Source organism: Ptychodera flava, chromosome 2, assembly GCF_041260155.1.
Source record: "Ptychodera flava strain L36383 chromosome 2, AS_Pfla_20210202, whole genome shotgun sequence".
Taxonomy (NCBI): Eukaryota; Metazoa; Hemichordata; class Enteropneusta; family Ptychoderidae; genus Ptychodera; species Ptychodera flava.
In genome coordinates, this window is record NC_091929.1 from 47,896,353 (window position 1) to 47,922,689 (window position 26,337).

General features: G+C 37.0%; 3 protein-coding genes across 3 annotated transcripts in view; 1 reads left to right on the forward strand and 2 right to left on the reverse strand.

Annotated features, from left to right (window-relative positions):
* Window positions 1–3,196, reverse strand: part of LOC139122611 (cGMP-inhibited 3',5'-cyclic phosphodiesterase 3A-like) — a 126,699-nt gene extending 123,503 nt beyond the window's left edge. The window contains exon 1 of the mRNA XM_070688176.1: window positions 2,405–3,196. Coding sequence (XP_070544277.1) covers window positions 2,405–3,187 — 783 coding nt within the window. The 5' untranslated portion in view covers window positions 3,188–3,196. The remainder of the gene's footprint in view (window positions 1–2,404) is intronic.
* Window positions 3,197–11,137: 7,941 nt separating this feature from the next.
* Window positions 11,138–11,923, forward strand: LOC139150636 (uncharacterized). The gene has a single exon (XM_070723074.1). The coding sequence runs from the start codon at window positions 11,138–11,140 to the stop codon at window positions 11,921–11,923; it is 786 nt and encodes a 261-aa protein (XP_070579175.1).
* A 2,469-nt stretch (window positions 11,924–14,392) lies between these two features.
* On the reverse strand, window positions 14,393–21,598 carry LOC139122617 (small nuclear ribonucleoprotein E-like). Its single transcript, XM_070688191.1, has 5 exons — window positions 21,441–21,598; window positions 18,967–18,993; window positions 18,531–18,593; window positions 17,099–17,177; window positions 14,393–16,491 (listed from the first exon to the last, which is right to left on the reverse strand). Exons 1-5 carry the CDS (start codon window positions 21,486–21,488, stop codon window positions 16,436–16,438), a joined length of 273 nt encoding a protein of 90 aa, XP_070544292.1. The 5' UTR covers window positions 21,489–21,598; the 3' UTR covers window positions 14,393–16,435.
* Window positions 21,599–26,337: the final 4,739 nt, after the last annotated feature.

Sequence of the window (26,337 nt, forward strand, 5' to 3'; positions counted from 1 at the left end):
CCTGGGTGACAAGTTCTGAATATCCTTACGACACGGCATGCATGTAAGAATCTGGCAAAGTGCTCCAGAAATGGTGGCCCTCTGGAAATTGTCTTCTCTGCCCTTGCAGAGAAGACTTCATGACATAGGTACACTTGTAAAACATGAAACAATTTACATTTAATAATACATACTTGAGGATTGAGCTTGTGTAAATCTGGTGAAGCTGGTTGGAATAAACGAAACGTGCTAACAAAAATGTACACTTGAATCCTGTTGATAGAATTTGAAGTAGTACTTTAATGTTGACATTTGTAGATTCTTGGAAACATGCCAAGTATCCATCATCAAACTGAGAGAGGTTAACTTTTCATGCTTGGCCCTCGATCAGCGTCACTTACTTCATAAGATTCTGCTTTGGATGAGTAATTTTCTCTGCGGTCACTAAATGTCAGTCATACTGCACGGCCGCACAAACTGCATGCACAGAAATGATTTAAGCTTTGAAACTACCAATTTATAACTTCTACAGTAAATGCTGTTGTTGTCGTACTTCTTGATTTGACACCAAAAATTAGCACCTCAATGATATCTGCATTGTTATAAAACAAAGTTACTGTTGCCATACAACAGCATACAACACAATATTATCTTCTTTAGAGCATATATTTCTTACAAGGTCTTTGATAGGCTGTTACCATGGTATTTACAATATTGTTACACCATTGAGTACTCTTTCCTTAGAAGTTCCTTGATTGGCTGTAGTCATAGCAACCACTCATACTTTGCTTCTATCTTTTTGCTGTGATGCACAATTCAATATTCAGTGTTAGGGAAAAAAGTTTTACATACATCATATTTTTGGAATTCATTTGTAAAGTTACAGCACATTTCAAGTTCAAATTTATTGACTTGCTTCTTTTGCAGGCTGCTACCTTGGAATTGCTATAAGCTGCTGTGATATCACACAAATTCCAAGAATAGATTCAGCCTCGGTTTGTAGGTAATTCATGATCAGAGGTACATGAATCTAGCAACCCAGCTTTCTAATTCTACAATTTTTGTTTTCTTTTGATTTTACCATCTTTCATTATACTTTCAATTTTCACATTTGACATTTGGTTGTGCTGTGTTTTTAAATTCACATCTCTGAAAGCGTCCCTTATTGGCTGCTCGAGAGGAATATATTTTGTACCTTGTAAAATTGTGCCCTCTGGTCTATTCATTGTGCTGTGATAGATAGTCAGGGGTTGTTTTGTATAAAGTGTAGACAATATGTTATTGTTGCCATACCCTTCAACTTACAGAGACACTCTGCAAAAGGGCCGGACATGGGTTGGAATATCAATAAATTAGATTTACTCGGCATTTGTTCATTAACAATAGCTTTGTATGTCTTCAATAGAATACCCCTGCTTAACAGGTTGATGCCATAATTTCAAGAGAGAAATTCTGGAAGAATCGAGATGCCAAACACCAATGCCTTTACAAGAGCATAATAATATCAGTGAGTGCTTAAAGAATGAAAATAGACAACATCGCTGAATCCAGGTCCTCGCCGGGTTAATGTATGGTCGCCCCCACAAAGACCCGATCGACCCCAGTTAATGCTATGGATGATTGTCTATCTGTCTAGCGATGCACTCATTGTTATCTGGTATTCTTTGAACCCCTTGGACTGAGGCCGGCAAATTGAAATCAAGGGAAGCCTGGTTTTCGCGAGTGCCCTGAAACACCGCACGGGTGAAATGCAACATCAGTGACAGTCTGTCTGTCTCAAAGCGAACCCACAACTATGGTGATACTGTGTCGGAATGCGAGCATAGCGAGATGTGCGGTAGTAGATTTATTATGCAGCGACGTCGGCCGCGGAATAGCATTGCGATTTACTTAAAATTCAGACGTACGTGCCGCAACTTTAGTTTGACATCGTAAAACAAAATGCGACCGGAACATGTAGTTACAAACAGCGTTGTATATAAATCATACTGCACATGGACAGGAGCAGGGGACAAAATAGAACTGTTAAAAGTGGATATGCGGGGCCTTCACAGGCTGGGAGATCAATTCTCGGTGGCGTTTACGTCAGAGAATCTCTCATATCGCCTTCATTGACACATCGAGCTATGCGTGCGTGATTGTACACGTCAAAAAAACCCTCTCGCCAGCCAATACTGTTTCACAATAGCATTATAACACGCCTAAACCGCTTGAAATCGAGAACTCATTCAATAAAATCACGATTTCTCTTTCCAGCTTTGCGATGTTTTCCTGTTTTCGTCAAAATGACGACGAAATGTGATGTTGGCTGCGTTATGCTTGTGTGTATAATTATGCGCGTTCGGTTGAATCGCAATGGTTGTGGCTTCAGATTTGACTCGCAGCTGCAGACTAACTCGGAGAAACGAAAAACTTTCTCTCTTACCTGTTTCTGTATGAGCGCCGGTAAAGACGTCCTTCTGGTTTTATGACTGTGACTGGTTGTCCCCGCAGAACTGGATGTTCGTCTCCTCCGAATGACAGGAATTTTTCCATCGTTTCCAAACTGGTTTGAAAAACTTGAGCGAAACGAAGATTCGACGGACTTCGCTAAAATGCAGCCAAGTATTCCACAAAAATATCCTAGAAACGGTCTCAGAATGACTGGAATATCTATGAGAGTAGAGCCACTTATAAATCTTATCAAACTGATAAAAATAATCACAAGGGTACTATGAGTCGTTTGTAAACTTGAGAAAATACTACAAATGCTGACTACAACTAAAACTGTTGTAACTTGGAGTGGACGAAAGATGTCACCGCCAAAAAATAGCTGTGCGAATATTTCCCCAATGTGACAGCTCAGAAACAGTAAATACACACTGGAACTGCTCCATGATTTTCTGAGGAAAAGCGCCAACCAGTAGAAAGCACACAGGATACTAAAGCATGGAATAAGCACTCCGAGGAGTCTTTGAAGTAACCATGGAATATCGATAACGTATACTATAACAGCAGTCACCATCACTACGCTGGCTGCGAACACGCCGATTTGAGAACTGCTTAATTTCAATCTCTTCAGTCCCAACCAATTCAAATACGAGCTGTAGTTTCCATGTTCCAAGGGGGATACCAGAGCCCTGATGTACCCGTTGTTTTCGCTGGCATCGCGCTCCCGATCGTGTTTATTTACAACATAGCGAGCTGACATCTCCCTCCTCGTCGCCATTTTCACAAGTGACCCACTTCGCAAAGCTGTATGGGAGATCGTACGGGATTTGCATAGTGACCTCTGAAGCAAAACATGACCTAAAATCAAAATTGCGCGGGAATTTCACACGTGTGTTATAATCTCGGTATTGTCGTTTGAGAAACAGTTGCCATAGCAGCAATAAAGTGACTGATTGAGCCGTTAAGATAAGTCCGATTTTTCTGTAAAATATTCGAATTATTCTGCTCTCGCTGGAAAACACGAAACAATTGCCAGCTCTGAATTGACCTTGACAAGTCGAGCTGACCATAACAAAAGAAGGCAATCAGGGAGGTAATGAGAGAACGATTTTATCGACCACCTCAGTTGTGACGACGTATAATAACCTACCGCCTTAAACTGGTTCGGTCGTGACGAACATTATCGTTGACCTGGTTTCTGACGCCAACGCCATAAAATTAGAAATCAATTAAAATAAAAAAAATACTGATGAATTAAAGTTGTTATCTTCTTGAAGATTTTTGCGATTTAAACTTGTTTTAAGTGTTATCCATTATTCGTGAAAAATGCAAATTCTAGCCTGACCTGGAGTTTGTAGCCAAGATCAGCCACAGTTTCAGACTTTGTAATGGACACCATACACCCCCTCCCAAGAAGAAAACAAACGTGATTTCGTTTTCACATTTCCTTCAGTTTTACAACTGCATGGCTTCACTTTGAGTACAGTATGACGTTTAATGTTCATAATTTTCCTGGTTTCGCTGTTCTCCGCTCAACCTACATGACATTGATGCATCAACAACAGTCACCATGATAGGGGGCGCACTGGCAGACTCGTCAACACCTCAGTGTTGGCTCGGTCGAAAGCGGACGTGTGAAGACTCAGGACCTAAGGGAGCCGTCATTTTTTACGGCGTGGGGTCGGAGAAATTTCATTGTAAACTCTGAAATTTCGAGTAACGCCCCTGCCAACAATGATGAATTTGAATACCCCCTCTCAAACATAGACATTTTGACTGATCTCCCCTTTATGAAAAGTTAAATATCAATACATGTATTTGTAAAATTTACAAAAGTAGAGCAATAGCAATGACCTTTCAAATCATGGTGTACCCTGCTAGATCATTATCAGTTATCTCATGATGGTTGAAAAAGGTGAAACCAACAAAATGAAATTAAAATTGGCAATAAAATACATATATAAAAGCTCAGGCTATAACCAGTATACAACCACATACAGTATTGTTTAACATGGATGGGTATCATGACAGGGTCCTCACTGGGATATCTGACAGGGCAGACTTTGTAAGCACAGGGGGAGAACATACGGGAGGCTGAGGGGGAAAGTGTCAGAGGGGTTGTCCTCTCTCTCGCGTGGAAAATTTTGAGAAATGCACTGATAAAATCTGGAGGTGTCTTCAATGTGTATTTTTACTAAGTAAAACTGTTAGAATACCACAAGGGGGAGAGCAACATGGAAGGGGGTTCCCCTGTCGCATCGAAAATTTTGCAATTGATGTGTAAAATTGTGGAATCTGAGAGGTGTTTCAATTATTTTGCACCAAAATTTGAGTAACCCCCTTCTTTATCTTCACATTTTGAGCACCCCGCCCATGTAGCTTTAAATTTTTTGAGTGACCCCCTCTCATTCCTCCGACTCCAGGCCGTAAATAATGACATCAATAGACGTGGAAATTAAATCTCATATACCATAGAAAAAGCTTCATAATCGAAGAATGTATTACTGTTACGTATCTGATGTCATGGGGATGTTTTCAAGAAAGATCAAGAGTGCCACTGTATTTGATCATCTGCACAAGGGATCGGGGTGTACTCGATACACTGTACGCTTGTATTGAAAGCAGTGGGGTCATTCTGTGATTGAAATAGTCCATACTTTAGAACCTGTAAAGATAATTGATGATCTACTGTCCATTTAAACTGTATCCAGGGAGGTGAGCAAGTATTCATATGTCATCACGTGACCACTGTATAACTGGAACATGTTCCAATGAATAGAATAATTGTGGTTATGGGGAAAAGTTGGAAAAACTGGCGGCCATATATTGCTGTCTTAAAAAAAAAAACATTCGCAAAGATACGTCGGTCGACCAGTAAAAGGTTTTGATTTTTTAGGGGGAGGGTAAATGTATGAAAAAAACGTCGTCACTCTGGCTACTCCCTCCCTAAATCTGATGGTCTATCCATTAATCATACGTCAATCACAGCAATTTTACTTGCAAAAGTACATAACGGCTCCAGGGAATAGCTAGGCAACTATTCATTTATGTATGTATGTATGTATGTATGTATGTATGTATGTATGTATGTATGTATGTATGTATGTATGTATGTATGTATGTATGTATGTATGTATGTATGTATGTATGTATATATGTATTTATTTATTTATTTATTACTACCTTGCTTGTTTACTTACTAACTTGTTTTTACTTTATTTATAGTATTTATGAAGTTGCAGTTTTGATGAATAAGCGACTTTTCAGTCAGCAGTGTAATGCTTTTCAGATTCATGAAATATACAGAAAATACAAAAATTAACAAGTGAAAACCAGATGGTCATCTGTTCCTGTAAAAGTCAGGTTGTCGTCTTTAATAAAATTTTAAAACTATGTTTTTGCTTCCTGGGCATTTCATAGTAGCAATACAATCTGAAACAGCATCCTCTTTATATACATATAAAACAGTTTTTACCATACAAAGGGACAAAATTTACCTTAGATATATGATAACTCACACTGAAGTAAATTATTATCATAAAGCATATTGCCATGTGTTTTCGATGCATTTATAATTATCTTTGTATTCACTGCTGTGAAATTTCGTGAATGAAGATGCAATGCAATAAGTGATGAAGAGTTATATTCAACTTTACATAAATGTATATCATATTTAAATATATATATATATATTTTATATGTTTTTTTTCTTATGGTTTCTTTTTTTTTATGTATTTCAACTTACTCGTAATGTATCTATTCAGTTATATATTTATTAATGTAGTTGTTCTTTTATTCACTTAGTTACTTTGTTACAATTAGGTTACTTTGCAATCCAACTACTTTCATGTACGCTACCCTCGATATACTTCAGTTTTCTTTTTTCTTCTTCTTTTCTTGCTTTAACATCAAATGGCTTTGGGAACGGACTAGACTAGCATTTGCTATTTTCCATTTCCGTTTACCCTTTATCACAGCACAACTCAGATGTACATTCATTATTGAACTGTAATATTAACATGATTAAGGGTAATAAAGATTATTATTATTATTATTAATGCCTGAGTTACTTTGAGTAGCTACTGAAGGTTTAAGGCGAAACGATAGCATTTGAACATTTCCGATTTAGTAATCAGCAAGACTGCCCCTCCCCCTCCTACCCAATGTACATCATGATCAAATCTGACCTCGAAAGGCTTCGGGAGAAAGGTTGTAGGAAGTAGTCAGAAGCATCCAAAGGACAGATAGACTGATGTATATTCTACAAAAATATAAGGTTATGGAATGGACAAATAGTTGTAAACTTTTGATGATTTTTCACGATTTTGTATTTGACATTAAGTACAGTTTCCAGTTCTCCCCAGGTTATGCTGATAGACACAGTATTCAGCTAGTCAACTCAGCCTGTACATGTGTTGACTGCATTTATTATTGTTGAAAAGTGAACTCAAGAATTCAAGTATGAACAGTAACAGTGCATTTTACACGCCGTGTAAAATGCACTGTTACTGTTCATACTTGACGTGACGGGAGATGCTGTCTCAAATGCTATCTTGGCAAGGTGAACGGTAAGTGTTACAACATGCTTTGAGTGGAAGAAAACTGGTCATTGACAAAAAAAATAGGGACAAAACCGTAATTCCAAGTATAAAACTTGGCAAAATGTTTGAAATAATTCCTGAACGCTCATAGTCGGTTCAGCAGCCAAAGTGCAAGATAATCATTGGGTTTATAGGGGGCGCACTTCTTCCCATGTCGATGTTTGAGGGACTGAACTTCTGTTACGAGCTAAAGTTACAAGCCAGGAAGTCTGGCCGATATTTTCAAGTCAATTCAAATGTCTTAAAATAATTACTCACGAACAGAAAATTGATTCTACGATATTAGCAATAAAAAAAAACCTGGTGATTTCAAAGGCGACCGAATTGTCTGATTTAAATAGTCCTCCGTAAAAATAGTCGAGACAACTGATCGAGCTACTTGCCAAGCAAATCGACAGACAGCCTTAGTCGCCTGTCGAGTTGCTCACCGAGATTGTTGTGGAGATGCTTTGTGTAACTCAGCCTCTGGGTACACACACAAAAAAAACATTTCCACGAGTAACTTTTGTTTTGTACTCGTATTAGACTTTGACTACGTACGATAATATCATCTTTGGAACGATAGCACATATATGTCATGCTTGTATTCATGTACTTTTTGCTCATCAATCAAAAATGACCAAACAAATGACAAACGTAACGTTCAGCAATGATCAATGAAACCTAATGTCGGCACAGACAAGGTAGAGCAGTCGATTATTTTGTTTAGAAAATTTAGCCATTCCACTTGTTATTCTTGTCTTAAAGAACTTGCCGCTGGCAGGCAATATTTTCGGAGTAGTTCAAAACTGTCAGTTAGAAAGTATCTGATATAAATTAGTAATTTTGTAGGTATTGTTGCATTGAAGCGTCAAATCTTCAGAGTTCTTGGCTGTAACGTTGGTACAGTGCGAAGAATCGATGATTGGTATATTGGCTACTGAGGTAAATCTTGCTGCTGAGGTAAATCTTGCTGCATGCTGTGTCTGTGTGTCAGAACTGTAGAGTGAATAAAATAACAGATCTTTTAGCTCGATCTATGAGTATGACAAACAGAATGTTAAGTAGAATTACAAAATATCATCGATAAATGACTCAATGACAAACATAGTCTACACAGTCTGTTGACGCTATTGTTTTAAAAGAGAAACTCTTTATCTAATCACAATTTACACAGCACCCATCACTGCTGTTATCTTGTTGTTACAGATTTTTTTAGAACACCTCCGTAGTTTCGGGTATACCCGAATGGTGTTGCGGGTTTCCCAGAGACTACGGAGGGATCTAGATGTTTGATTTTGTCCGAGAAGTGGTTCGCGTAACATTAGCGTTTTCAAAAATTAAACTGTAGATCTTATGCACCTCGTTAAGAAAATTCAAAGAAAGCCCATATCTTGAACTTTGTTCCAAAAAGACTTGGATGACTTCTTTAAAAAGCCAGGATAAAACCAGACGGTGAGGGCGTCGACACTCTGCTTAATGTGTACAATTCACAATATTCGTGATTCAAGATGATATCCATGTAATTTCAGGAAATAAAGCAGTGACAAAGTTTTGTTTTGATTAATCTTTTACGGACTCACACTTGTAAAAAACATCATATTTCTTTATTTAACTGGTTTTAGGTACTCAATTTCAAGCAAAGCTTAATTATTTTTTACATCCATGGTCTGAGTGGTTTCAAACACAGTCCGTACCCTAGAGAACAGTTATCATGACACGGTCGACACTTCTATTTGTCCTATTTCAATTTTTATTTTCATCAGAAAACGAGGATATTTCTCAGTAAACTATATTTCTGTACTCACTGTATTATTTATTCTTCGAAATCGTCACACCATAGACAGTACCATAGACAGTACCATGTGTCTTTTTACTCATTTTACTAGCATGCCGGATGTCGACTTTATCAACTTAATCTGCCGATGATGTCCACTGATTAGTCAATTGACAGGTGCTACTAATCAACTCCATAGCTTGCACAGTGGATAAGCCACTCCAAATTTGCAAGGTGTGAGTTTATTCATAAACCCTAGAGACGCTGTAGAAAACCCTTTCTGTGGGTTTTTTCTCGAGGGTCTATTGGTTATCACAGAATGAGTGATCATGGATTTAGAAGCTCTCTCAACTAGTTTCTTGGTCATGGAATTAATATAAACCATGCAGAAATGTTTTTAAATGTTCTTTATTCGGATGAAATAGTGAAAAGAGCAAACAGGAGGTCTATTCAGTGGTCTATCAGTGGATATTTTATGAGCATGTTCTCGAAATAAAGACTATTATTATTATCGTGGCACATTTTCCCCGTGACCCCCCCCCCCCCCCCAGCCCAACCTGATCCGAAACCCTTGCCTTGTACTGAACTGTATAATTGCAGGGATAGCTTACATATTTGCGTGCTACCTCCATGATACAATAAACATCATTCGATGATGCATGGCGTAGTCTATCGCTGAATGAGGCTCTGACGACAAAACTCAGACAAGTCAGTGACAAGTACAAAAAGGATCAAACAAGTAAACGATAACGAAAGAGAATTTGTTTCTCCCAAACAATCGACACCCTCTAGCTCGAGTGAGCAAACGCAGAGAAATGTTGTATTAGCCTCCAAGTGAAATACTGATTGCAATTTTTATAGAACTGTATACCGTGGTAATTAGTAGGTCAGTTCTTCTGTAAAAAGCTCTTGTTAAAGTCATGACCATGAATTGTTGATAACTTAGTCGTTGAAGGATATTCAGATACTTCGTTCCTCAATTAGATTCACACTTCTCTCTCAAAAATTTACGTAAAACAGGAATATTTTAATGGACAGGCGGTTTTGTACATCTCTGAAAACCAAACACTGAGATAAATCTAAGAGCCTGGTCTGTGCCAAACACGATCTTATAATATATTTGCCAACTGAGGAGATGCCCCTTGAATGGTTATAAATTGCCTTTGGCTAGAGTCCTGTCGGTTCTTTGTGATAAAAAATACCTTCTATCTGTTCAACAGCGAAGCATGTACAAAACATGTTGCCCTGGGCAAAATGCCACCAAGCAGAATGAGTCCATTAAAGTGTAAATTCTTTATATTCAACCGACAAACGATTTTCCTTTTCAACGCTCGCCTTTCACTGATTTCAAGACGTGACCACTGACGTAAATAGACTTGAAGAAAAAGTATGTGTATAAAAAGCTAGGTAAACACCAACATTGTTTGACATTTATAGGGGTCACAGGTCAAGGGTCAGGTCACTGTACCGGTATATATGTCTATCGTGTTCTGTTGTATGATTTTCACTGCCTTGAATCAGTACAATACTTTAATATTTGGATTTTCTAATATGTACAACAAGACATAATGAACACGCTGCTTAGTCTATTCACCCGTTGTCTTACATTGTTGATTTTTTAAAATGACGTCATTTCAGCTTGTGATGGGGTTTATGCCGACTTTTCCTATTTATAACCATTTGACTCGTTGAACCATACATTATTTGTATACAGTATTATGATTTACATGACAAATCACCGTCGTGGCTACCGCCATACTTTCCAGAGGAAAAACAAAATGTCATTACAGGGGATAATGAATCAAATGACATATGCTAAATGAGACAGTCTATTGCTAAACGCGCTGAGACTCCCCTCGTCTAGTTGTCTTATTTTTTATAATTATGATTAAAAACCTTGCAATTCTCGCCACTTCAAAAGCCTTTTTCTTGTTTTAACCGCATAATATTTAAAAAGTATATTGGGTAAACAGTTGACTTCTCACCACAGCAAAAGATCTGATAAATAAATTTAACCCAAATGCAATCGTTTTCATGGCATTAATCTTTCTGTTTGTGAAACAAGCTAGACAGATGTATCTTTTCAACTTTTAGGTATTTTTGGTATAAAATTCCTGTATAACCTAGAATTTGACTTAGACTTCTGTAGTCTTATTTTTTATACCCGCAGAAATCCGCCATATTGAACAGAACATATGGTGGACCGCCTGTCAGTAAGACTTTTGTGATTACATACCAAGTGTAATGCAAGTTTATCAGCGTCAAACCTTCAATTAATTGTCGACTTTAAAAGTTAAGCTAGATTTGTATGGCTGTTTTTTTAAATTTTCTTCTATTTTTATAACTTCTCTTTCCAGACTTTTTGATTACAATGGCGGTTAGCGATAAAGTGATCGATGTTGAAGACGTCATCAAGAACTGGGCATCAAATTATGTTCAGAAGTATTCTGACAAAGATGTAAAGAAACTGGCCGATTTGGATGACATCTTGTCTACTGATATTAATTTGAAGAAACTTCGCATAGTGCATGGCAAACCTGAATACAAGGCACTAGGACCTCTGGGCGACATGCCTTCTGCCTACGTTCTCTTTAAGACTTCATTTACAAACAGCACAGACAACGACCAGGAAAACCTCCTGAAGACAGAAAGAAAGACCAGATCAAGTTGTGCCATTTCCATCGACAAAGGCTACACTATCGGCGGGTCTATTGGCGTGACTCTCTCCCCTCCAAACCCAGTGATACAGGCCAATGCAGGGTTTAGTAAGGAGATATCCCTGAAGAACGTCGAGGAACAGACTCTGGACGAGGAGCTGACGTGGACTGTTGATACAAAAATCACAATCCCAAAACACACAGAAACGACAGCAGAACTCCTGATCGAAGAGGAAGAATACAACGGAAAGTTTACAGTGGAAACGAAATTTGAGGGCAAAGTTCAAGTGACCATCAGAAACAAGAAAGATAAAAATAACGTGTTGACCATTATTACTGGTGATATTGGAGATGTACTGAGCGGTGAACATGGATTTTTCACCAAACTAGAAGGAAACAAGAAAGCAGTCGTGTACTTTGCAACAGAGGGCGTGTGTCTGTGTCGATATGGAATCAAACAACAAATGGTGTTGAAACAGAAGGCTCTGAAAGACGACTGATGTGAATACACTAAAAACTTGATGAGCGATAATTTACTTAATTCTTACTATTACGTATTTCTGCAGCTAAAGAACTTTAATATCGGCGTAAGTTATATTTTTTACATGTGTTGGATGAAGTATGCAGAACAAATGTTATTGTGGCATCAGTGAACTTTTTCTTTCAAATCGACCAGATCTGCACGTTCGTCACGAAAAAATACAAAAGCTACACAAACATGTCTGGCAGAGGGCGCCCGTCCGAACACCGAGTTTTGCCATTGAACGGACGACCATAAGTATGTTTGTATGGAAAACAAGGACCGATTGTACGGTAACATACTCTTATCTGATTGTGTAATGGGTACGGAGGTACTAAGAATTCAAATAAAACGATTAATTTTTTACTAAAAATTCATGAATATGTTCATTTTCTTCGAGTGTGGATGATTGCTTCAAATTGTGTAGAAAATTCTATAGGTATGGGTGCATATCTAAAGACATGCAGCATGTTGAAAATAATTTTTTTGTGTGCCTTGCGTTCTTACCGACGCAAATCAACGAACGTTGCATGTTAAGTTTCGGTTTTACAAATTGGCAGATGGAAAGAACATATCTTTCTTTACAAGCGAAATATAAAACATGACCACCATGGAGGGTAAAAAGGTCTCCAGGGGATAAATCAATCATCATTTATGAATGCAAAGTGAGTCTACTTGAATTTCCTCTTTTTTACTTCCTGAAGTTTGACATGGTCAAGTTCAATCGTCACGATCTAAAGATTCTCCTTTAAAGGCAGAAAGGGAATGACAAGAGCCCTTTCTGTTACCATGGCAGTGCGTAGGCCTAAATCAACGTAATTCCCGGAGTGTATGCACATCTTCTTTTGGATGTTTTTGTTGAAAATTGATAAAACTATGATTTATGAAGAATTTACTCTGTGATTTACGAATCAAATGATGTCATCTAGCAAGTAACGCATGCCACTTTCACTGAAGTAAGGCAACTCTGTTCTCATGCTAGCTGAATCAACTCACGCCAATCAAAATAATTTTGTTTCAAACTAAAGATCATCAAAAATTTCAAAAAAATGTCTGTAATATTCCTGGGAAAACTTCAAGCTATGATACCTATGCTTATAATGAGTTCTACAAAAGTACCGGTTGCCATTTGCGATTCATTTTCATTAGAGACTTGACCATTGTATTCGTCACTTGGACTATGTTACAGAAAAATGTGAAATTTTCTGAAAATGATTTTTATACACAGTAGGGTCAGTTTGAGCACACCCATTCTAGTCTACACTCTAAAGCTAATCAAGATTGTTTCAACAGACTGGCCATTTTGAGGACCCAACATAGCTTTGCATTCTGGTAGTGAACAGTCTTGTAGATATGAATCCACTAGTGTTATAAACAATTGTGTAAAATCAACTTCTGACCATAATCAGTAAAGTCTGAAAAGGATGGATATTGTTACATATTCCCACACAAAATTTTATTCTTCTTCCTCCAGAACATTATACCCGAGTGTTACGTAGGACAAAAAATTAAAGTAGAAAAGAGAAAAGATACTGGGATGTAAGGTCAGAAAGGGATCATGAAAAAGGTCTACTTTGATAAATAACAGCTTTCAACCTACACTGTTATGCTTTATATTCAGGGTATGGGTACAATAAGAATATGATGATTGCTGTTTTGGAATTATTTTTATTATTGTTGATCTATTAAAAAAGTTAATTTCCTTCAGCGTTTCCTAAAGCAGTATCAGTTTTTGAAACAATGCAATGTGTACGAAATGCAATTCTCCCTACCTTAAAATACCTCTTGTTTTGGGTGAAGGGGCAAACTACAGGATATTGAAATGCATTGTGGGTAAAAGTAGACTTCTCACACACACAGAGTTTGAGACAGTGATCTCATAAATACTTTTAATGAAAATGTCATTGTTGTCACCACAATAAGTTGTTTGTTTGCAGTTTTTCGACTTTTTTAGACATTTCTGGTTTGAAATTCCTGTACTAACTAAAACTTTACTTTTGCTTTCACCTGTAGAAATCTGTCTATTGAAAAGATAGTCTTCCGCCTGAGATTTTCAGGACTCACTTGGGGGACAGGGGGCAAAATCGTATTGAAGAGACCAAGAATTCTAGTCCAAATTCAGGATCAAACCACCTCAGACATTGTAACTGACAGAGTTGACATGTTGAAAACCAAGAATTTCAACTTTTGAGCAACTTTAACTTTTAAACATTTCAAGTAGGTCAAGACTATTTCACAAATACAGCAAAACTATTGGAAAATAAAGTTACAGCTAATTACACACCATTGTCTTCATGAAGAATTCACTTTTTACGCAGAAGATTATGGATCACCTGCTGGAATGACATCATTGTTGGTAATCTGGGTTACTATGAAGTTGTCATAGTAACAGACTTTAGTCTAAAACAACAAAGACAATCACAATAAACATAGTACCATGAGACTTGCACAAATTTGAAATGAAAATTTTTATTTCACAAAAGAAGAGTGTATAAAATAGACTCAGGAGAAAAGTAATGACTCTTAATTGCATTCAGCACCGTACTTTGTCTGTTAAGATGTAAAATAAACCATACTAATTTTTGCAAAGTGTTCCAAAGTGCATTTCATTAAGTTCTTTGCAATAATGCCACTGATGTCCATACTGTCATATCTGTAGGAAGGATGTACAACACAAGACGTTTTGTTCCCTGAACAATGCCTGTCTTTATACTTCATGACTGCCTACTATAAATAGATGAAAAATTTAATGATTGTATTTTTGAAATTACTTCTTGTAAGATTGGGTCGAAATTATAAAATTAAGACTTTGAAGAAATTGTTACTTTCTATAACAGTTCTCTAGATGTTTATCGGGGTGAGTGAAATAAAGAGGTATTACTGATAAATGGGCTTAGCAAAGCAAATACAGTAATTGCAAAACTAAGGGGACTAGTAATGCTAACTCTTGATAATTTTTTCAACAATTTGTTTTGAATGTCAACCTAAATTCTTGATCTACTCCCTAAAGTATGTCTATATACACAGTATTCAGTTTGTTAACTCAGTCTGTACAAGTGTAGACTGCATTTGTATTGACAAGTGAATTCTGGTCCGGTCTAGAATTCAAATGTACAAAATAAGAGCATGTTAACATATAGACACTAAGTTGACAAGCTAAATTGTGAGTGTTTCAACATCCTATTGGGAGTAGAAGTTGTAATTGCTATACAATATAAAAATAAATGAAAAATTATTAAAAGTTGGCATTACCAGCCCTTCAAACAAATGCCCTAATAAAATGACACAAAACTATAGTTGTTGCACTATTTCCATTCTCTCAAAAATATGAATAATGAAGACAAAACCAGCCACACACTGAAATATTGTTCTACATTATTCAGCTATTGCTAGGGTCAGTACTGTACAAAATCTGATCCACTTTGAAAACATAACAAGCTTCAGTACAGAGGGCAGTGGGCGATGAAATGTCACTGTGAATTAAAACTCACTGGCATCATTTGCATCAGCTTAGTTGTATGCTGATGCTACAGTCTGGATATGCAGAGTTCAACAACAAAATATATCTACATACAGAACTTCCAAAATATGACTGAGAGACATAAATGGTGAAACAAAATGATTTCAGACAATGTCTCTATAAAACTGTGATCTCTAAACGTTTTGATAAAAAGATTGGACAATCATTCATAATGCCATTAGACATGCTTGTATATTTGTCAAATGAGCCTTCTTATAAAAAATTAACATTTGACAGTATTTCAGTTGTATGTAAGAATGGTGTATGGAGTTTTTTCCTCTGTTGCTGTAAGGAGTCTTAACCCTTTGATTACCATTACGTAGTGAAATTGATGGACAAAATATTTTGTGCACATGTACGTGAAGATCAAGTCAACATTTTTCAGCACTTCAGGTACCCACCACTTCATTGGTGACTACACTTCATAATTACTACAATGACTTTGGTTGAAAGTACACCTAATCTTTGATAAAGAGTTTTCCCATCTGTAGAATGCATATCAGTAGTCAGGCTATGCACGGTTACTTTTTAAAAACAATTTTAGTTCTTTTGAGTGTGAATTTCTCAGAATACTGGATAGCCACAGACATATGACAGTCCGTAAGAAAAGATACTGTTATAGTAAGGTGAAATGATTAAATCACCAGAATTGTAGGAACATATCCCTGCTATCAAAGCATTTATGTGACATGCAAAGACACAGACAGCAAAGTAAAAATGATGACACAAATTCTAGATGTTGGCAGTTTTTAAGTCAAAAATGTCCAACTTCAAACAGAAAAGTACCTTAATGCCACCATTCACTTTTTTCAAAAAGTTCAAAGTCAAATTATACAAATTATTGGGCGATAAAACGTTGAACACGGTAAAAAAATAATTGTTTCTCTCTGACTTGAGTCACTGATCATTAACAAGGAATGTTCAGTAAAAAGAATACCGGATAAGAATAAGAAAACAGTGTTTGAGTATCAGCTACATCTGTACATTCTGAATAAGTGTGATGTTGTCTCCTTTTAGTAGAATACGACCTGTTTGAAAAAATGAAAGAAAAATTGTCAGGTTAACATTAAAATAAAGTTGAAGGAAAATACATTTCTGAATGATTGTGCAACAAATTGTAACTGTCGATGGTATTTCAGTGGTATTGAAATGCCCAATCAGGATTCACTTTACAGATCAATGAAATGCAAACTGATAGAAGTTCTGTGATTCGTTGCTCTGACAAAGCAACAGATATTACAATGATAAGTGTATCCTAGACTTTAATTTCTTTGAGAAAGAAATGAAAGGCAAATAGTTAAAGATAATGAAAATCAAAAGCAAAACATGGAAATCTTCAAGACAAACTTGCACTCCATGGATGAATTTCCTTAAAGCTTATTGCAATCTTGTTGACAACAAAATGGCTAACTTTTCAGTTTTTAGCTTTGCGCTAAAATGATAAACAGTATTGATGCTAATGTAGCATATTGATTTGTCATGTTTTGTAAGAAGTTGAAGCTTACAATAACTGCAAGCTTGCTGACAGCAAAAGTGCTTGATTTTCTGAGTTGCAGCTTTGAGCAGGCATTGATATTACTACAGCAATTCGATCGATTCAATTTTGTAATAATTTGATGGAAGTTAAATTCTTACCTAATGTTTTTCTGGTTCTTGCTTTCAAATGTACTTCCTCAGCGTCTTCTAAGACAAGATTCATGTACTCATCAAATCCCTGAATAAAAAAAACAGTTTCAAATTTTGAAATCACCAAAACGCAGATTCAAAGATACTCTTTAATATTAGCGATTGGAATTTGATTTCTTGAGAAAAACTACTCTTGTATATATCTTCGGGCTCATAAAATGAACTTGTGAATCAATATTTAAATACCAAATCAATGTTACTTGTCCTTGGCAAAAGTGTTTTTCACTTAAAGGGGCAGGTAGTTTATCAGATTTATCTCGTACTGATTAACCTGATCAAAATTTTAATGAAAAAAAGAACTCCATGTAAATACTAAAAGCAGAACTGTCCCTGTAAAGGGGCAGGTTGTTTTATCAGCTTTATCTCAAATCAAATTGATTAACTTGTTCAAACTTTCACAGGAAAATCAAAATGATTTACACTAAAGATTATTTATGTTGGGAAGAATGAATACAAAAATCAGGGACTCAAAACTTTCCTAGGCTTTTAATGTTATGTACAAACAATATTGGGCAGACCCTTATAACATTCGAACACAAAGATATCAGAAAATCCAATATTTGGAGCTGTCGATAATAAACACAGACATACTACCATTGTGATTCCTTCATTTTAGTTGACATCCCTCTCCCCCTCGAAATGTAAGTTTTATGTGAAATGAAATGGAAAAGTCTGAGTTGTCAAGATAATGCCTTAACTTACACCTTACATACACATCTACGGATCCCTGACATTATGCAGTCCACAAAGGAAAATATGTACATCAGAAGTGTGCCCTCTGACAAATATGTCTTTATGGAAACTGTGTGTCAATTTGGGGAATAGTGGAAAATTCTTTGTGTCAGCCCTACATCTTTACATGTAAATCAAAAATGTGTTTGCGTCACAAGAGATTTGTTTGCGTCATGGTGTGTCATATTGGCTTAGAGGGCACACTGCACCAGAACTACTCATTAATCAAATTCAACAAAACAAAGAATTCACCATTCAAGGCAATAGAACATTTTATTCATTTCTCTCATTGCCAAATTTACGGAATGAAAAAGTGTGTCAATTCTCTCTTCACATTTGCAATTTCAAAGCTCACTACATATTTTCTCTCCGTATTTTGTGGTATTTGTTTTCAATCAACATCAAACAAGATAGGATTATGTTATTGCAGCTTTGATGTACACTGTCTACAAATATCGCAATCATAGTCCAAGATGAAGGGACATTGACACAAAGGCAAATGAGCTCTTACTCCCTCAAAACAATGGAATTACACGTCCTATGTCAGTTTTTACTATCGACAGCCCCTCAGAAGAATTCGATCAAAGTGAGAGTTGGCTATTTATTAGTACAAAACAAAAGAAGAAATAATATTCCCACAAATACTTACAATAATGTGGCCTTCTATTCTCATGTTGACTTGTTCATACAACCAGACTTGAATCCGTGACCTCTGGAAAATTTCAAAAGAAACAAGTGCATTAGTATTCTTGATCATATTTTCTACAGTGACCTCATGGTAATTAGTCTTGAACTTCCAAGGAAAAGACCTGTCTCTCCTACTTTGATGTCTCACAATGTTGATTTATGAACCCTAAAAGGCAGGGTTCATAGTTGGACAGGCTACTTTTTTGAAAGTCACACAATGTTGATATGAATCACAAAAAGACAATGAAGAATAGTATCAAGGGTCATGGTTACTTTGACCTTTAACACTATTTTTACATCTTTACGTGACGTTTGTCTCCAATGTACAAATCATACTGGTATGTGATATTTGAAGATGAAATGGTGTTCTCTGTGAGAGAAACAAAGACATTACTTACACTTTGAAGATACCTGAAAATAAGATTCTGAAGGAAACATTGGTCAAGGAATGTACAAGTAAATAAACAACAGGAATGTATCAGTTAACAAACAACAGGCACGTATTGCAATGTTTTTGTACATATTGCTGGTAGTATCAGTTGTAGCAGTAACCATACACAGCAAATATTTGTCAGCTGTATGATGATTTGTAGAAGTCACTTACATTGGTCATGCCTATCTATGCCTTCAGAGTGACAACCAACTATAGGTACCTTAAACTCTACTCAGATACAGTACAGATGATGAAAATCAAATTCTACTCTCTATTTGTGTAACTGCACACACAAAGTTTTGCCAAAGCATATATACATTAATTACAGTTTGCTGAACTGTCCAGAAATTGCATTACAATGACTAAAAATATTATCCCAATACAATACAAGGCATGTTATGGCCACAAAATGAACAATTCCAGACCCTAGTTAAACTTGAAGAACACCAATGTCCACATCAAAGAAATCAGAGGTTTTTGAGAAGGGTTGAAAATACTGATTTTGATTAAAAGTTCAAAAATTACTCAATCAAAAAAAGGGAAAACATTTTCTTGAGATATTTGCTCATGTGACCATCCCACTAAATTTTATAAATGTTACATGAGGGTTTTCAACATGTACAGCATACACAAAACCATGGCGTTTCCTTGTTAGACATTCAGTCCAAGGGACTTTAAACAACACAATGTGAACAGCAAGAAATGTTGATACCTGTGCTTCTGACATGGTTTCTACTTTGGTATTTCAGCCAGTATTGTTTTACGGCATGCGATGAAATCACTACCACATCATACACAGTGGGCAAGCCGGTAAGATTTCTTAGTTAGGTAAGTTCTCATGTAAAGTGATTGATTTCACTTATTCAACTCAATTTCATTGCATACTATATAGTGCATGTTATGCACCGATAGAATAAAGTTAGAAAAAGTACGAGAAAGGGCAGAATAAAAAGTATTGTACCTGTTGTGGTTGCCGATACACATTAAAGTTGGTAAGAAGCAATAGACAGTCATTCAAAAGGTTGTGACTAAATTTTTGTAAAACAGTTCCCTATGCAAGAAGAACAAATCATCTAACCTAAATTTGTTAGAATAAAATTCAATGTACCCTTATCTCATGAGATGATTTATTGCACAAATGACCTCAAATTAACATGAAAGAAACTGAAATTGTAAATCTTGACAAAATGAATAAACGTGACTTAGATTATCACCTGTAGTACCTGTATATCAAGTATAAAGTAATATAACTGTCACAGTATTTGGCAAACGGGAGATAAAAAGTACAAGAAATGGCAATTTAAAATAACAGAGAAAATCACTGACCAGTTTATGTACCAAGTGCCAATCCAAAGCCATTGCACTGCCTTGGACTGCTGAAATTAGGGAGGGAGCCCTGGGGGATAGGGGACAGGGGAGGGCCACTGTTAACAGTCAATATTCAAAATAAATAAACGCTGTCTGAACTTCCTGTAAAAAAGTTGACCCACACTTCACAAATTACAAAATTTTACAAAAGTATCCCAACTCTGCAGAAATTTTACTTTGGTGACTTCATTGCATAACAACACACTTCAGAAAGTGCAATACAGCAAGAACAAAAGCAAACACACCATGAAAAAATCCCTTTTTCAATGTCTTCACCTGATTGGTGCTGGGGGACAGATATGTGTTTCTGCTATATTTCATGATGGAGAGACAGCTTGTCATCTGAACTCTATTTGCATATAGTGATCAGAAATACGAAGTTTTGTGACCAATTTTCTGCAGTTTACGTTCTTGATATTTAAAAAGTAATTTACAAAAACAAACCTTATTTAAATTGCTTGTATTAAATTTTCTGGTATCACTTCGATAATGTAAGATTGACACAGAAGTGATAGTCATCAAGAGATATCTTTAAATTTCTTGAAAAATAATATCCTATAATAGACCATGAGTGTATTGTCACTTTGAGTTGAAATTTCCCATCTAAATCTCTGAAGCAAATTCAGACTGAAAGTGTTCGTTCGACTTTTCTTTTTTTAAATGAATTGCATATTGTATCAAATGGGAATCAATCGGTCAATAAAATTATTAAACAGTACAGAAATGGCTATCCAGAATGTGATTGTAAACCGAAACAACAGCACCATAACACTGCTGCAGTTTAGACTACAGCTCTGTTGCCCTGGCACTCTTTTGACTTTGTGCGTTGTGGAATAGGGTTCAATTAGTCAAAAAAGGGTGTTTCATTGGGTTCAGCATATTACCTCCACGATAACGGAATAGCTTACACGTATTACTGTAATTACTGTGTTATATTGCGGGCTCCAACACACAAGTGATCGCCCATATGTACAACGCTACTGTAGTACTACAGCACTACGTAGACACACGACAGAGACGATCCATGAGGCACCATGAGTTCGACGTCGTTCAAATACATCAAAAGGATACTATAGGCTGTACCATAACCTTCTGTACTTTCTGTCCTTTGTAAGCCATCTTCTAAACACGGAATCTGCTTTCAGAAGATGTTTTCCTTTGATCAAGATGGCGGCGTTCAACGCTGCGTTTTCGTTCAGCGCGGCATGGCTTTACCGGTTCCATGATGCAATGCGCGCTAGGGTCGAATAAGCTTTAATACCTTCTCCACAGGGCCATAAGGCATTGCCGGTCATAGCCAGAGTGTTAAAAATTAATAAATTTACGATAATGAATAATTTTGATAAATTACATATTTCTGTCATTATTATTTACTAACACAAGTACCCTACTCCACTCGAATCTTGAATGATGATCAGTTTCCATGCTAGCTGTTGGTCCATAGCTGTGGTGTGTTCGGGAGGGTTTCTGCCTTTTGGGGCTAGTTTTGACTTCTACGTTTTTATTATGGTGGCGGGGTTAAAAATCGTAAAAGTCAAAACCAGTCCTATGGACTCACAGCTATTTCCATGCCAAATTCGCGCTGTTGTATTACAGAACCTGTTATTAATAAAATCATGATTCTGAATATTCTTGATAAAATTTAATATTTCTGTCATTATTTCTGTCATTATTGTATACTTACAAATGTACCCTCCAACACTAAAATCCCAAAGGATGGCCAGTCTTTATGCCAAATTCACACAGTTGCAGCACAGACACTCAGAATATGGCCAATATAGTTATACTGCACGAGCATCATGATTCAAAGTTGCTCATTAAACTTTTAATTTCACCATTTTTATTTTGAATGTGAACCATAATTCCTCGTTCTTCTCCCCAAAGAATGTTGATATACACAGTATTCAGCTTGTCAACTTAGCCCGTATGTGTGTAAACTGCATTTTTATTGTTGAAAAGTGACTTCTGGTCCGGACTAGAATTCAAATGTAAACAATAAAAATGCATATAACACATTTGAACGATAAGTTGACAAGCTACATAGTGGGTGTTTCAACGTTCTTGGGGAATATAAAAAGAGGTTGCAATTGATGAAAAAATAATCGAAAGTTAGCATTACTGGGGATTTAAACTTGGTGCTTGGTCACAGTTCTGCCTCGGCAGACTCACCGAACAGTAAATAATATGAAGGGGTGCAACTCTGACCGTTCAAGCAGTGCACAGGCCTTCAAATAACTCACAATTTCTTCCTGCTGCTTGTTGATTTCAAAAAAATCTACGGCACTGGGGCAAGTTGCAAGTCAGTAGGTCAGGCATCGAACTGGCCTGGGTTTAGACCCTGTGCCGTGCGACATGTAAAGCCTGGGCCATCGAGAAATGATGAACCGTTGAGAATTCAAGCCATATTTTCAGAGGATTCCTATTCAACAGGGAACGTAACTTCAATTCAGCGGTTATTGGCCGTTTTGTCAATGATGTCAGCACACCTAATAAATGCTAATGATCAACCACCCTTCACTCGACGTCATGCAAGTCAAATTAAAATTCTAGGTGCTAGTAAAATTAATTCTGGACTACAGAAAATTAATTCCAACATTAAAAATTAATTTTTAAAGATTAAATTAGTTACAAGAAAGTGGAAACTTAATTTAAGATGGCAGTAAAAATTAATTCTATGCAACATAATATTAATTCTAGCGTGTAAGATTAATTCAAGATATTAAATTAATTCAAGGAATATACAATATTAAATGCCAGTACAAGTAAAACTAATGCGAGACTACATAAAATTAATCTTTACAGATTACAAGTAATGTAACATAATTTTGACCAGAACGGACCTCCATAAAAAATGCGCATACCACAGTCCCTCTAGTGGATAGAGGGACTGTGCGCATACGAATGGGCAAATGCGCGATGCAGTTTGCTTAAATTAGAAGGGGTCATTTTAAATGAAAGTATTCATCACTTAGTAGGGAATCTCAAAAAAGTGGTGACCCATAAAGTTATTTGACACGGACGAGTTCGAATTAGTAGGTGACCATGTTAGTGACAGTTAATCTAGGCTGCTACATGACCTAACTAGCCTGACAGTTAAAGGGATACAGTCGTAGGAACTGCGCTCAAAGGTCGTATGGGACCCATACGACCCATGGCAACAATATATCCAAGGTACAACGGTGATTGATGACAGTTAAAATATGTCTGTCATAATCTATCATCGGATAATTGAAATGTTGCAGCTATGATGATGAGGTGCATCTTGATATCGTGCACGAAATACATTGTTTGTAAACAAGAAACTCGCACAGGCGCAGTTCCGACGACTACATCCCTTTAAGGATGTGTTACATATAATAGGAATGTGTGGTGAGCGTCATTGTGCTGTGTGAGGGAGTCGTTCAGCTCACAGTCGCTCGAGAGCTATTCAGCTCTGGACTATTCGCCCCATAGACGAGTATACAGAAGCGAGAAATACCCCGTGCTCGTGTTCAGAGCAATGGTGCGAACAAATCAAGACTGATGTCGCAGTTTGACAAACACGCAGGACGCAGGTCGCTGTTGTGAAGTCGCAGGTTACACCTAGGTCATGCCGAAGTCGCAGGTCGCATGTTTCAAACTCGCAGGACGCAGGTCACAGTTTTGAAGTCGCATGTCGCATGTCGTGACCGGATTTCCATAGTCAAAGCCATCGGAGTACATTACAGCAGCTATCGTTTCCCTACCAATCTATCCTGCACGGTGTCAAAAGGCTTTTTTCTTTCATCCCTGGTATACCAGTGTTCTCAGACCTGTTAAACCTTTGTATACAGGCATTCTGTGGGCCTTGAATGTAATTCTGTGAAGTGTTGTTTGATCTGTATGCTCGTATGATAAAATAAAGTTATCCTTTATTTGACTTAAAATTTAAATGGTTTTGTTGCTTCTGTCCGTGTGTCTGTCTGTCTGTCTGTGGGAACGATATGTCAAAAGCTGTTGACTGTATGTATTATCACAGTCACAGTCACATCTCGCAGGCATGCCCACGGTCGATCTGCGACTTACAAACTGCGAGATAATAATGTCTACGGCTGGGTGGGGTGCATGGTCACCGAATCGAAGTACAACAACCACAGAATACTTCTTTAGGCCTAAACTAGGTCATTTCGATCTGTGAAATAGCCACCACTTTAGGAAACAACAACATGCTTGTTGAAGTAGGCCTATCAAAACAATTTTTATTCATGAAAATTGGTGATCAGTTGACCATTGTCCCTTTGAAACCGGACTTTGAAAGCAACCGAACAACACGTAGGCCAACACAGCTGTGTCATCGAAGCTCATCTATTTCCTAAATGACACCACCTATCACTGATATTACTTGTGACTGCTTTTCATACTTTCAATAAACACCAAATACCTAAAATCATGGATCAGGTCGTGATCTCGCAGGTCGCAGTTTCAAACTCGCAGGAAACAACATATATAACAACATGCTTGTTGAAGTAGGCCAGAGCACCCGGAAGTCGTAGCCCTGCGTACAGGTCTGTTTGTTCCCGGCGTTATACGGCCTCCACCGTATGTGGTGGAGGCCGTATAACGCCGGAACACACAGACCTGTACGCAGGGCTACCGGAAGTCGCAGGTTGCAGTTTGACAAACACGCAGGACGCAGGTCGCAGTTTTGAAGTCGCAGGTCGTATGTCGTGACCGGATTTCCAAGTTTTTCATTCTCTTGTGTGGTAAAGATTCGCGTCTCATCATAGCTTGGGGTGTCCTCTATGCTATGATATATCTACGTCTTTCATATTTGATGTAAAAAATGTATTTCTGACAAAGTAATCGGAATGACATGTGCGACTGCCGAAATGCTGACATTTCGGCAAATAACTACGTCCAGTCAAACTGCCAAAAAATGCCCTGCACAAGTACGTTCAATGAACCAAAATGGTGACCGTCCTATATTCCTGCACCCCTATGTTCTGCTATCCTTTGGAAGGCTTCTGCAGGAACTAGTTTTCTGGTTGTCAACTCCCATTTACAATGTAATAAATTATATAAAAAAAAAAAAAAACGTTTTACAAGTCACGGTAGACGCCAGACCCCAATAGTTACCGCTGGTTCGTGTTCTCCAATGGCGCAATGGTTGAATGGACGAAAAATCGTACGAGTTTGCGCAGAAATAAATGTTCGATTTATTCCTGATTATCTATATTTTATAGCTCTTTCGTAAAATAGTGGGTTTGACCATAGACCCTCGAGAAAAACCTCGAAGGTCTATGGTTTGACGTTGACAAAGTGATTATGTTGTCATATTTGCCAAATAGATCACGCTGGATTGTGTTGTATTGTAATATTAGAATTCACATCATCACAGCCCTTCTCATCCAGATGAGAATTATGACAAAATGATAAAGCAATACTCTTATATATCTTTTATTTTACAGCCAGTTAGAATGCATCTGTAGGCTACTACTGAAAGATTTTTCTATGATTTTTTATAACAGAATATCTATTTTTGAGCAATTAAAATGTATGTCTGAAACATGAATTTAACTGCCCTTAACGTTAACACACAAAAAATAGAAATCGCAGACACACTTTTTGAGAAGGTGCAAATTTCGGTTGGAAATATCACAATTCAAGTTGTCAAAGTACTGAAAACTGATTTCTGAAAATCATGTGATCCTTCTGTATAAAATGACAACGAAATGACCCCAGCTGGGTTGCCAATTATGTAGGCTTTCACTTGTATATAGGAGTTTCAATATTCCAGTATTCGTAAGAGAATTCTTACTAGTTAAAAAGCCTATTTCTTGCCTTTGAACCTCTACGGTGCCAAGAGACATTTCCAGTGCTCGAAATTAAATTATTCAACTCAAAATCTATATATCATGGTCCTAGGGAGTAAGTAAATTCTACAATCACCCATTTCGGATGTAATGTTCTAAATTACATTAAAGGTTTCTAAACACTATGTTGTGCACAC